This window comes from Euprymna scolopes, chromosome 32, assembly GCF_053919585.1.
Source record: "Euprymna scolopes isolate OS-2025 chromosome 32, ASM5391958v1, whole genome shotgun sequence".
Lineage (NCBI taxonomy): Eukaryota > Metazoa > Mollusca > Cephalopoda > Sepiida > Sepiolidae > Euprymna > Euprymna scolopes.
In genome coordinates, this window is record NC_136513.1 from 55,650,873 (window position 1) to 55,665,458 (window position 14,586).

Here is a 14,586-nt window from a genome sequence, read left to right on the forward strand (position 1 = left end):
TTCAATTTTTTTTCGGAATTAAACTTTTAAAGTAGATGCTAGTGACTCAACTACTTGTGATGGTCGAAATTTACATCAATAACAGTAAAAATATAGCTTTTATAATGTGAGTAATCACGGGCAATTCCCGGTTGCTTTACTGGTTCCATTTAGTTGGTGCGTGACTCAAACAAAATAAAGAAAAAATATTTCAGCCGAACGGATTTGGGTATTGATAATAATATTTAATAATAATATTGTTTTCTGAAGGAATCGATTGCATGACGTATGGTAGTATTGACGATTGTTTTGTCTAAACTTTAGATTGTTTGCCCCGAAGTAAATTCCAAGGTTGCTCCGTGTGAGAAACTTTCGATGGAAAATTACTTAAATAATATGCACAAGTCATTTTACTGAATTAGCCAATCAGAAAGAATTCAATTTGGACGCTGCGAAGGTAGATTGGCTCAATGAAACCTCAGATATTGCCAGACTCACTACGTTACCTTCCTAGAAAAAGGTATGATGGATCGAGCTTTTGCATTTGAGTTTAGTTGAACTGACAACAGTTGTTGTAATGATTTAAGTTTGAACTGCCCTCCCCACGCTACACCCTCGCTTACTGACCGAAAGAGAGAGAAGAAAAGAATGAAAAAGAGACAATCGTGTGTCTCAACTATTTTTTCTTAGCGAACTGTTCACGCGACTGCAAATCTCGTAGTTGAAAAAAAAAAGAAAGAAAATTGCATTTTTGTGTATTCAACTTTACTGTATGATAGCAAATATTGTAATCAAGAGTTTATTTAATAATTAATCTTTATAAAAACAAAAATGGATATTGTAACTCAAATACCAAACGGACATTTGAGTTAAGCAGAGAAAAGACAGCCGGTTCCATATTGTGGCATGTGGTCCTTCTATTTCCTTTGTATTTTTTTCTCATCCTATTTAATTTTAATTCTATTTTTAAAATGTTGTTCTTTTATCAACGGGCCCCTGGTAAAGCGAGGAATAACAGGAAATGCGCATAAAATGCTGCCATCGTATAGGCGACCAAGGCCACGCTACTGAATTTTCTTGAGTATTCCGAACTCGGAACCACCTAGAACTACACTTAAGTACCGATGAACACTTCGGAGTTTTCACCCGTTACATTTGCTACCGTTTGACTAGGAGTTACATACACATCATTTTAAGTACTAACTCTATTAATCATAACAAACTCTATTAATCATAACAAACTCTATTAATCATAAATAACTCTATTAATCATAAATAACTCTATTAATCATAAATAACTTTATTAATCATAAATAACTTTATTAATCATAACTAACTTTATTAATCATAAATAACTCTATTAATCATAAATAACTTTATTAATCATAAATAACTTTATTAATCATAACTAACTCTATTAATTATAAATAACTCTATTAATCATAACCAACTCTATTAATCATAACTAACTCTAATAATCATAAATAACTCTATTAATCCTAACAACCCATGCGGGGGCGCAGAAACACTTGATTTTGAATCCAGCATTAGGGCTACAGCCTTTCGTGCTGATTGATCCGAAGATTTTGTCAGATTATCTATTCATGAGGAAGGAAAAGCTCTGATGTAAAACTTGTGCTATTGACATTGTACGTCATGGCACCAAACAACTGAGTGACAGAGACCGCCTTAGTCATGATTGACAATCTTCCTAGAGTTGGTGACTCAAAAAAATTACCGGTTCGCTAACCTAAACTGCTTAAGAAGTAGGTAGGCTCCGCGTTTCGCTCACCTTTAGTACTCTTTCTTTGTCTATTTGTCAGACGCAGATGGGTGATTTCAAGATCTCAGCAGAGACACTTAATGCCCATCATTGCTGACTAGAGCAATGACTGCCGTCCTCTAATGGTGTCTCATTTTCTTCCTCTAAATCTTGGAATTTTGGGGATACTAGATTGCCACATATGTTCATGCGATCGAACTGGCATACTCTTTGTAGGTTGTCAAGCCTTGTCTCTCTAACAGGTTGGAGTGTACCGGTTTGATAGTCCGTCTGGCTGCAGTATTCCGACTGACAGTACAGGGGCCCTAACTGTTTAGTAGGGCTAAGAGCGGTTACTCTATCATTAGTTTAATAATGTCGAGATGATTATAGTGTAAGATCTCTCATGGAAAGAGGTCTTACACCTATATCCAGTGAGGGCACAATTTTGTAGATGAAGAGCTGGCTGATGGTCTTCTTGTGTGTGCATATTTGGTATGATACATATCCACTTTATCCAATAGATCTTACCCTAAAACTGAAACTAATAGATATAATGGCCACCCCAAAAAGCACAATTAAACCAGACGCCCACTCAAACAACACCAATTTGCTGTCTAATTACTTTGGATACGTTAGATATACCGCTATTATTTAAATCATATTGTGAAAGGTTCCCCTGCTCTGGTCAGCAATTGACCTTTGGCTTTGGCCGTGATGGTCTAGTCTACCGAGAGTCATTCACATGGATTCTTATCGTTTCAGCTTCGTGTTGATTTCTGCTGAAAAAGCAAAAAAGCTTCACATGCGCGCCGGAAAAGAATTACAGACTCGAGCTTTCTCACTACGAAAAAAGTTAATTTACAGCGAAGAAAGAGAAGGAAAATAAAAGTGGAGAGAAAATAGAACACAACTGGGTGGCAAGCGACGGAAAAACACGTGTGAGACGACATGTGGGCGACGAGAGGATTTGGAGGCACAAGTCAATGGGAGATGAACTTTTAAAACAAGATGCAATCTGAACTTCGAAAAAAAAAACCGAGCATGCGCCTCCCTTCCATTAGTGAAAAATGTATTTTCACCATGACTAATGTTTGCGCAAAGCTTTTAAAAAATTCCAAGACGTCGTTATTAAGAAACGTGCAAACAAATGAACGTATGAACAATTTTGAGGCAATGTTAGTCCTATAATGCTCCCTTGGGGGAGCAACCAAACTTATTCCGAAAACTCCGTTCTGGCAAAAATTTACTTTCACCATAAAAGAATAAAATCAGCAATGAAAGTGCAAAATTTTTTAAAAAATCCAATGCGTCGTTATTGAAAAAGTGCGAACAAATGAACTGATGGACGGTTTTTGGACAATGTTACCCCTAAAATGCTCCCTTGGAATGCAACATGATTACTAGGTCCAATCCCTTCTTGTCAAATGGCCAAAAATGATTGGACGACTGTGTGTCGTTAGGTGAATTCCAGACATAGCAACGGAAAGAGAAAGCAAGATAAATAATAATAAAAAACGTATGGCGGAACAACGAGGCGAAGACAGACCGACACAAGTGATTTGAAACCCGCGTGATGACAGAACAAGCAGACCTGTCGTTATACGAGAAGGAAAAGTACGTGTTCGACACGGCAAAATTTTGTCAACTACATGGTGAACTTTTAAAACAAGACATACTGCGTTGTTGGAAAGTACCATTAATAAATGCCTTTATTTCAACTAGAAATAGTTGGGTCGAATTTCTTTTTCTGTCCCTTTGCGACTGTCCTGTGAGTCCATTTTTACATGTAACGACGAAATTACGCAATCCCAGGCAACACCCAGTCTACTTGTTAGCGCATATATTCGCATATTCACGAAGCCATTTTTAGAAAAAAACAAAACAAAAAACAACAACTTGCGACTGGAAAAAAGTTAAAAGCAAAGAAATAATTTATAGCTGTTATATTTATGTTATTCGATCTTTCGAATAATATAAATATAATGTTATTTATATTTATTGATGTATAAAAAAATACCTGCAATTTAAAACATTTTTTGCAAAGCATAGGAAGGGGATTGATTCGTGAAACATTCGTTGCTTTCCGTTGACGAACATTAACATAAGAGAAATGTAATACCTTTATTGAAATCATGTTTCTCAAGTTTTGAGATGGTGATTGATGATTCGTCTTATTTGGATTTTTCGGAGTGTTGTTCTCATCTAGAGTGCTATTTTCACAACTTTTCGGTCGATGTAACCTCCGAACTGCTTCAGGTGTATCTTATCGAACTCGAACTTTTTTTGTCGACCTCGGGAATTTTTCTGTCGAACGCGGGAATTTTTCTGTCGAACGCGGGAATTTTTCTGTCAAGCTCATGAATTTGCACTGAATTTCTTACGTGGCCTTCCGTATTTTGGGCGCTGCCTGGGGGATTCGCCAACGTCTTGGGAAGTTGGGTCTGCTATAACAAGCCGCATGCAAGACAAACACAAGACGATGTATGTTTTATATATAGGTTTATTTCGCACAGAGGCATCTTGTCTTCTGCAGCATGAGTGAAATCGACGATCTCGGACTTGTGGCATTTCTCTGTATCCATTTGGAGACCGTCGCCCCCTTATGGGGAGACCTATTTAACCTATCTTGCTTGTTCAGCGTCTCAAATCCAACTCACTAAACTTAACTCGGCTGATTCAAACCGGAATACCTGGCAAGTCACCCCGGTTCCTATTCTGATACTTCCGGGGCAAACTAATCGGTCAACCAAGTTTGATACATGTGAAAACATGACCGTTTGGCCCTTTTTGCACCTGCATGCTTGCTCAACTTATTGTTTCCCACGATTCAATCTTTGCTATTTACTCCGCTAGATAGTTAGATAATAACAGAGCCCGATAGATAGATAGATAGATAGACTGATAGATAGATGAACGGATAACCGAATAAATGCTTTCTACCCGGCGTTTATTAAACACTTGGTTATTCAGTTGTAAGATACACTCTATAGTAACATTGCTGAGTTCGAAAAGATACATCTGAAGAAGGTCGTAGGTTACATCGACCGAAACGTTGTGAAACTAACAGTCAAGATAAGAATAGTAGTCCGAAAAATCCAAATAATACTTCATTAACACGTTTGCGACTGCTTACCATTTTTTTCGAAATTTTCGAAAATTACTTTGATGTAAAGCGATTTCTGATGATTAAACGGATAATTCGCGGTCGTCGGCGACAGTTGGAAAACGAAGGGCGAACGATTGCAACACACCTTGCGATTGTTTACCATTAAAGAAATTTCACAAGGCGACATTTAAAATAATTCAAATGCTTTAGTACTTTCGAATAACAAGTCATATCTTGTATTACAATTCTTACCAAATCTTCATGTAAAATAAAAGATATATATATATATATATATATATATATATATATATATATATACTTGTTTATTGTTATATAAACATGTTTACATCCCGCTGCTACAAACAGCCACTTGTTTCAATCAAACAACAGATATCATCAGGCAGCGACTTGACTATTCAAATGTTCAATGAATAATGGATTTTTATTTTATTTTAGGTAGGAACTCTTTAAAAGTTGGAGTTAAAAAACTTTAAAACACAGAACTTTAATTATAAGATGTAAAGAGGGAGGGGCAATCTAAAGAAAACTAAAAAAAATATAATGGAGAGAAAATGATTCGGAAGAGAAAAAAAAGAAATAGAGAAAGCAAATAGAGAAAAAGAAAAATATAATATGGAGAAGAAAATGAAAAACAGATAAGGGGTTATTATAGAGAAAACAAAGGCTAGAAGAGAAAAGAAAAAATGATGAAATATAGTTTAAGAGAGAAAGAGAGAAAGTAAGAATTAATAGGAAGGGAATCTTAAGATGTTTAGAGGATATAGAAAAGGAAAAAAATCTGCGTGTCAACTAATTTATGAACAATTATACATTTCAGTAACGAGGCACGTTATTATAACAACAACAGAAAATACAATCTTAGCGTTAAAGTGTACATGTAAAAAGTGACAGCGAATGTAAGTAGCCAACATATTTATCATCTCACATACGTCTACGAGTAATATCCACGCAGTTTAAACATACGTCTACAATTAATTAAGCCCTTTATACTAACTGATATAAGTTTAAAGTTTTCGCGTTTTTATTAAATAAATATATAAAAATAATGTTAAAATTATTATTAATAATAATAATAATAGTAACAATAAAAATAAAAGTAATAATAATAATAATAATAATAATAATAATAATAATAAAAATAAAACAGAATAAAATTAATATTTATTATCTTTTTTATATAACATATTTAGCCATAAGAGGGGATTGAAGAAAGTAAATAGGACTAAAAATTATAAAGAATAATCTACTAATATTTATGTATATAAAAAGTATACAATACATACATTAATTCGCGAAGTTTCAAAACAATGCTTTCTTCTTACCAGAGTATGAATATCATAGCGAAGCTATGAATTTGCTGATATTGGCATAAATTTAAACTGCATTATAAGGAAACTAGGCATAATTGTAAAAAAAAGTTTATGAAATAGAAAAAAATGGATAAAAATGTAAAAAGTAAATAAAAAATTAAAGAATAAAAATCCAGATTGATCGTTGTAAACATCTGATGGCCGACCACTACGCGCATCATCGTCACCACGAAATTTCTTAAACCACCGTTGTTAGTTCAGTAGTGGTACATGGGCCAGACAATTCGTTGATATTGCGAGCTGTGTCAGCAGATTTTCGGCCTAGCTTGAATTGAAATAAGAAAATTTACGAATTTGCTTTTTTCCATCCTGTATTCACCCTTCTAAAAATAAGACAATTGTTTTAAAACGACTGACATTTAAGCGAATAAATAAAGCGAAAAACGCTCTTAAATGATATGCAAAGTAAAGGTATTATAACGAAAACTTATATATATATATATATATATATATATATGTATATATATATATATAATTTAAGCTGTACACAATTTATAATTATTATTTTTTATTGTTGTGATCATTATTTATTTAATTTTATTTTTTATTTAATAAAGTAAGTACCACCCCAACACAGGAAAAAACAAACAAAAAACAAACAAAAAAACAAAATGAACAAGAGGTTAATCCGAAGTCAAATAAACTTCTTCCTGATTGGCTGAAAACATGAAATAGCACCGATTCCATGCAATAGCTTGACGAATCCTCACGAGGATTAAACGCGGAAAGTTCTGTCTAGCTTAATTGCCATTTATATTTTCAAAACTTACTAGCTAGCTCTACATACGTATTGAGCACTATTGACCTAAATACTGAAAATAGATAATAAATACTTATGTAGATATATAATAATAATAATAATAATAATAATAATAATAATATATTTTCCAAAATTCATGGATTCAGCATGGAAAAGAGTTAAAAGGCCGCACAACAAAACTACCAAACCAAACTTAAGGAAATAATTTAAAGATTTTAACTTACGATTGAGCTTTCATTCTTCCATCTTGTATTTGTTTTCTTTTTTATTTTTATGCGTTCGTTTCCTTTTATGAATGGTTTCGGCGTCCGTTATGACATTCGAGAAAATGAAATTTATTCTTTTTTATTTTCAAATCAATACAAGTCAGGGTTTTTTTTTGTGAATTTCCTCGTGTAAATTCTTTTTGAATTTACGCCAATTGTTATTTCATGTTCGAATTTCTCCGTCGCAAGTTTGTTGTGGTTTAAATGTTGAAAGAAGGAAAATAAGGCTTGGAAACAGTGAAATAAAAATTATATTAACAGGAAATACAGAAACGTGTATTGGTTGATTAGGAGTTCGCTCAACTGGAAGGATAAAGTAAGGTTATAGCCCATTCCCTTTGAGTCTCTGGTACAGACTGCTCGATCGCAGATTGGTTACAAAAGTGACGTCAGAAATTGCCCATCGTCAGAATCCGGAGAGGGGGCCACCCCAACACCCACCTGCAAAGCTTTTTTTTTTTTACGTAACAGCTGTTAATATATCTTACGTTTAGGATCGCTCATTAATGAATCGGTGACTTTCCTTTTTCGAACCGCCCATGTTGGTTCTGGTGAATATTAGGGGGGTGTAAAGATCGAATGTCTCAGAAATGAACTAGATCGCTCCTTCTTCAAACGGTGGGTCTTCGCTGGTTTTGTCCGAGCGTATTCTTAATTGGTTCTGGTGGCGTTTATGAGTATGTCTTGGTCCGTGCACTATATATACCATATCGCTGGCCCTCTTACTGATGGTACCCACATCTCAAAATAAGGTTTTATTAATTATTGTAACCTTTAAAGAAAACTCGCGCTCGGGATGAAACGCAAGTACTCACTTGTGGTTGTGTCTTCTTTGGTAAGAGTTTATCAACGACAAGTCTCACTTTCCGTGCAAACATGGTTTCCGTCGGTGAGACAGCTGTTGGAATATTTGGATTAGGTGTAATTCTGTAAACGTGTAAGAATTGTTGGAAAGCTTCATCCGTTGGTGTACCTTGATCCTTCTTCAGTGCTCTTTTGGTTATATCTACGAATCGTTCCGTCTGCTCATTCGAGCTAGGTGATATTGTGGCGTGGTGATGTATTTGATCTAGAACGTATCGCAAAACCTTTGAAATCTGCAGATGTGAACTGTTCCATTATCGCTCACGATGCAGCCTATTGCACCGGAAGGTGCAAACAGTTCATGTAAAAATTTATTGTGATGTGGATACTTTGCATCCTCATACCTCCAGCCACATGTTTTACCCATCGACTACAATTAAAAACAGTAATAGTGGTTATAGAGAAAGCTTTCAAAGTTTATGTGGATTCTTGGCCATAGTTGCTTTCGGCCAAAGTTTAATTGTGATAGGAAGTGCTTTTGCAGCTAGGGCGCAACCTCTGTAAGAGTCTATCATCTCCATTACCTCTTTATCCATGTTAGACCTGTAGACATAGCTTCTCATTAAGCTTTTCATTCGGTTTCTCCCAGGGTGTCCCGTGTGAAAATCTTGTAGAATTCTTTTCTAGAGACTTTTTGGAATTACCATTCTTTCCCTATAGAGTAAAAACTCGTCGCAAAGCGAAAATATATTTGAAACTTCATTTTGTCCTTCATAGATATCTTGCTCTTGATGTCGCAGATAAAGTTGTCCTTTTCTGCTTCTCTTTTAATTTCAAGTAGGTCTCTCTAATTGCGTTGCCTATTATTGTTTTTATTTCGGAATCGGTACGAAGTGCAGAAATGATGGAATCCTAAAAAGGTTCCCTTTTCATTGGTATAAATCTTGATAGGCCATCCGCATGGCTAATTTTTTAGATGACAGGTACTTCAATTAAAGGTAGAATCTAGTAGGATGGCACCCTATCTTAGTATAGGAAGTATACGTCGGCAAGCCTTTTGTTGATCCGAAAATCGTCAGTAATGGCTTATGATCGGTTTGTAACGTAAAAGGTCTGCCATGTCAGTACCTATAAAATTTCACTACCGCGAATGTGATGCGTAGAGCTTCATTTTCGATTTGTTAGTACGTTCTCGATGCATAGACGATCGTTTTTGGTACCAACGGGCATTATATGTAGTCTACAAGCTCCAATACCACATGCGATTGCGTCGATTGCTACTATTATATACAGATTTGGGTAATAATGTGTAAGAAACAGTTCCAATGTTACAGTATCCTTGATTTCTTTCAAACGTCGCTTGACATTTAGGCATCACATACCAAGCTTTTTCCTTCTTCAGTAGTTTATTCAACAGGGCGCGCAAATCATGCATGTTCTATAGGAAGACCTGATGAGAATTTTGCCAGTCCCAGAAAACTTTGGATCGCTTGTACATTATCGGGGAAGGCATGTTCTTTATGGCTTCTGTCCTCTCACCGCCGGGGCGTCTTTCATTTTCATCATTTATGTGACCTAGGTACTTTATCTCGTTCATGAGGAAATCACACTTTTTCTTTTACTTAAAATTCGAAGTTTGGAATTCTTTTAAAGACATCATGTATGTGTTTGAACTGCACGTCGGTGGATTTACTGGCAATAACTATGTCGTCTTAGTAGGCGCATGTGAAGTCGAGTCCGCCCAGTATGGTATCCCTGACCTGCTGGAAAATCACAGATGTGACCTTGACTCCGAAGGCTAACCTTTAAACTTGTAGAGTTCCCTATGTGTAATGATGTCGAGGAGTTTAGAGCATTCCTCTCCGACGATGATCTGTAGATATGTATCACTTAAATCCACCTTAGAGAATATTGTACCACCGTCGAGTTTGTTGAATAGCTCATCTGGTGTGGGGAGGAGATAGGGGGAATCTTTAGAGTCGAATTCAGGCCTGTGGGAAAATCAGCACAGACACGAATTTGTAGGTCTTTTTCGTAACATATACGATAGTGCTAACCCATTCACTGGTGCTTACTTTCGATAGTATTCCGGCTTGTTCTAGCCGATCCAGTTGATTACTAATTGTCTCGGCTGCCGCATACGGGACGTTTCACGTCTTCTTGAAAACGGGCAGAGCGTTTCCATTCAGCTCAAATCTGGCTATAGCTTTTGTACATCTTCCAAATTCCGATGAAAATACTTCCGGAAAATTTTCTTTTTAACTCGCCCTTTAACTGCTGTGCCCCACTAGAGTTTATTTTACATTATAACAAATTGTATATTGCTTAGTCATAGAGTTTAAATGCTCCATCCAATTTGTTCTGAAGAGATATTCAAATGTCTTGTGCGGAAAGAATCTTACCTATTTAGTGGTACCATTCCATGTCACAGGGAGTATAAGCGCTTTCTCAAATTTTATCTTATAGCCTGCTACTGCACAAGCTGATTTGTGAGTTCTCTTCATGGTTGATTTCTTCAACCTTCTCCATGTTTGTATGTTGATGCTTTACAGGTCTGAATTGGAATACAGCTTTAAATCAACTTTCTTGTTGACGATGTTTACAGTTACATATTTCCGCCGGTTCGTCTCCAATTAAATGTCTGATCTCACTTGTCAAACCCTATTATTACTTCTAGTCTTTTTGTAATACGTCGATTTGTGGCCTTTCTTTCTACTCTCATAACATGTTTTTTTTTTGTAAAAACAGTCTATAAATCAATGTTGTCCGCCGCAATGACTGTACTGATTTAGGGGCGATTTTGGTTTGGAGATTAACTACTCTTTAATTATGACTGGATTGTCTTCTAGTTTCTTTGTTTTTATTTTTCGATGAAGTACTCCTTTAGTCTTCGAAGAGTTCTTCGCACATATAACACGCCTGATTCCTCAAAGTCTCTTGAGTTGTTCTTTGCGCTGACAACGCGTTGGCGATCTTCCGCCAGCTTTTGGAGTGTGAGCCCTTGTTCGCTCTTGAGTATTGAGAAAATTCGTCATCTTATTAAAATGTAATAAGATTTCTTAGCCAATCAAACTTGCTTAAAACATAATTTAAAAACTAAAACCTTCTAATGAAACGAATTAATTTTTATCTAAACGCCCTTTCATTCTCGCAAATAATTATTACTTCACATTAAAGAGATGGTATTTCTAATTTCAATCAGGGCAATATTTTTATATATTTATTCTCTTAGTAATTAGCAAAAGACAAAAATAACTATAATTAATTAAAATCTATTTTTCAGGATTTAGTCACGTGACAGTGACTGCTCTGAAAAAGAATGAAGGGAAATCACAGGGCAGCCTTCTTTTTAGGACAAGAGATATAGAGACAGATCGACCGATCGGTGAAAGTTAAAGTTCAAGTCAGGAGTTGGCAAAGAGCTTTGATGAGTATTTATTATTTTTTAATCTCAGTTTCATTCACATATTTTAATCAAAAACTGTTTAATACGTGTCACTATCATTTTTTTTAGTGTCTTAAACAAAATAGAAAGAAAAAGATCGCAAAGAACGACATTTACCTCGAGATGACTTCAGAAATAGAAAAAATTCCCGCAAGGCATATAGAATTTCCAATGTTTTTCTCGGCACGCAAGAAAATGCAAAGAAATAAAAATTCCCCGAAAGAACGCCACTCCTCTGCTTTTTGTTGGATTTTTCCTTGAAACACCATCGCTATTTGTGGTAAGAGCAAATGTTATTTCAGTAAAAATGTCGCATTGTGCCCTCGTCCAATCTGCTACCCACCCTCCTTAATTTAGGGTAGCGTTCTAAGACCAAACTAACAGGGAGGTTACGGTGTGTTGGCGGTTAACCACACGGACTTGCAACCTAGGTGTGTCACGTTCAAATCCAGTTCATTGGACAGAAAAAAAAATCGCTTAGGTATGCTGGCAACCTTCACATGGTTTCTCACGTAAGTACACGATAATCATTCTAGAAAGAATTTTTAATAGAATGATACCAGGAAAACGAATTCCAACAAAATCATCCTCATAAATGATGCATAGGAAGACAAGACCCACTCCTTGCTCTCACTTGTGACGTCACAACAACGGGAGAACACGAAAAAGGAACGACCATCCCCAGCTTGAACAAACTAATGAGAAAATTTTAATAAATAAATAAACTATATAAAATTCGTCGATTCACCCCTCCGGTACACAATAAAATTCCTGACCGTGTAGTTTCTTTGTTTCAAATAATCTATTTCCTAAGTAAATGAATGTGATAAAAAATAAAAAAAAACATGTTCCAGTCATAATCAATTCTTAATGATAGTTTTCTTGAAGTTGACTGTTAACTCTTACATGCAAGTGATATTTAAAGTATTAAGAATAGTTAAAAACTTTCACTAGAACATAACTGAGAGGGCAAGAACAATCTACTTCCGTGGATTAAATAGAAAAATAATTTTTTTTCAGATTCCACGGTTCGATACAACACACTTGCTTTTACTATTATATCGGCACTTATCTAGGCCAAGGACACGCAAGGATGAACGTTTATTAGCTGAAAGCTGAGGAACTCTGTGAGTACTAACATTGATCAATTTTATGAACTGCATCTGATTACTTATGAGGAAATATGGGACAAAAAATTATTTACATTGGATTTGAGGACGGCTCGGTTGTAATCCGTAGGAAAGCATTCCCGTAGTAATGTGTTCCAGAGGTGGGAAGCCCTTGTATTGAAGCTCTTACGAAGGTCGAATTTTACATAGGTTGACATGTTGCAAGAATAACATGGAATAGAATTTAAAGATAAATTAGAAAACTTCAAACGTCAGGAAAATGATAAAATCATTTTTATTTACTTTTGTTGATGTTGTAAGTCCAATATTTCGCACGTACATTTAAATTTTTCTTCTCCAAGGAATTACCCCCTTCATAACAACAAAATGAAAAAAGACCCCAAAAAACTACGGACTTGACCTATTACCCTGATGAAGCTATTTTTAGCGAAATATTGGACTTGCAACACCAACAAAAGTAAATAAATATAATTTTATCATTTTCCTGACATTTCAAGTTTCTAACTTATCTTTAAATTCTATTCAAAATAAATGTCTTCTAAAAATGTGTAATTACCTTTTTTTTACATAACATTAAATATTAGAAATAAAAGTTCAATTAATTCAAATCATAAAAACTTGTTTTTTTTTGCGCCTTTTCACCTTCATTCTTCGTATTTTAATTCTATATTTGAAACTCGATGAAATCAATAATTTGTATAAATGTTCGTATTAGATGTTGGTGTGATTTGACGTCATATACATGAAATCAATAGTTATTGTTTTCTGTTGTGATGGCGGTGCAACAATTGCCTGCGTATTTGGATCAAAAAGGAATCTAACTTTAGGAAATTTCATTATTGAAGATTATTGACATTCCGCCTGATATTATATAGTAATTTTGCAGATAAAATTGTATGAGTTTTACATAGTTTATTTATTCTTTAAATTTTGTTACTAATTTGTTCAAGCTAGAGATGAATCTCAAACATTTACCCGCTAACATATATATTCCAACCGAAAGATCTTTTTAAGATTCTAACCGCTATTTTAAGTGCTTGAGTCTCTCTTGCACATGGTTCACTGGGTATAATCAACAAGTAGTTTTAACATTTTTTTTCGTGAGTCCAGTTGCTCCTATAATAACTGGAATGATGAAGATCTTCCTAAGATTCCAGTTTCTTCTCATGTCATACAAACGAGCTTGATAGTTTGTTATCTATTTCCTTTCAGCTCTTTGTCCCATGTCACTATATCAGTTTTTATAGTTTTGTTTTGTGTTATGGTGTTAAATGGTAATAAAACGAAAGGAATACAGGACTTTTAGAAACAAACATGTATTCACATATCAGAGGAAGTGACGTCATGAGATAGTCCATTAATCCCATGGAAGGGCGTCTCCAACATTTTGTTGATACGAAGCTCTAGGGATTCCATAGTCATAGTAGATATTCTATTCTTTCTAAAATATGTTTCCAGGATTTTATTCGACTTTTTATAGATCGTTACACGTTCCATTGCGTCGAATCGTATAACAACCGTCCTTCAGTAGAACGTTAAAAACATATACACATAAAACTACATACACATAAAACTACATACACATAAAACTACATACATATAAAACCATATACACATAAAACTATATGCACATAAAACTATATAAACATAAAACTAGTCACACATAAAACCACATACACATAAAACCACATACATACCAAACTCTATACACATGTAAATACATACATACAAAACCACATACATAAAAAATCTACATACACATTAAACCATATTCACATAAGATCACATAAACAACACAATTGCGAATTACTTAGGACCTCTATCTAGTCATGGCTGACGGAACAAGAGCACGCTACCCCTATGAAGTAAATAAAAGGTTCCGCTCGAAATTCCGTCGAAATTCCCGAGTTCGACAGAAACATTCCCGAGTTCGACAAGAT

General features: G+C 35.0%; 1 protein-coding gene across 1 annotated transcript in view; it reads left to right on the forward strand.

Moving 5' to 3' along the window:
* The window catches only part of LOC145256144 (uncharacterized), a 154,142-nt gene extending 142,675 nt beyond the window's left edge, over positions 1-11,467 (forward strand). Inside the window, exon 4 of the mRNA XM_080114730.1 lies at positions 11,355-11,467. Coding sequence (XP_079970856.1) covers positions 11,355-11,467 — 113 coding nt within the window. The remainder of the gene's footprint in view (positions 1-11,354) is intronic.
* Positions 11,468-14,586: the final 3,119 nt, after the last annotated feature.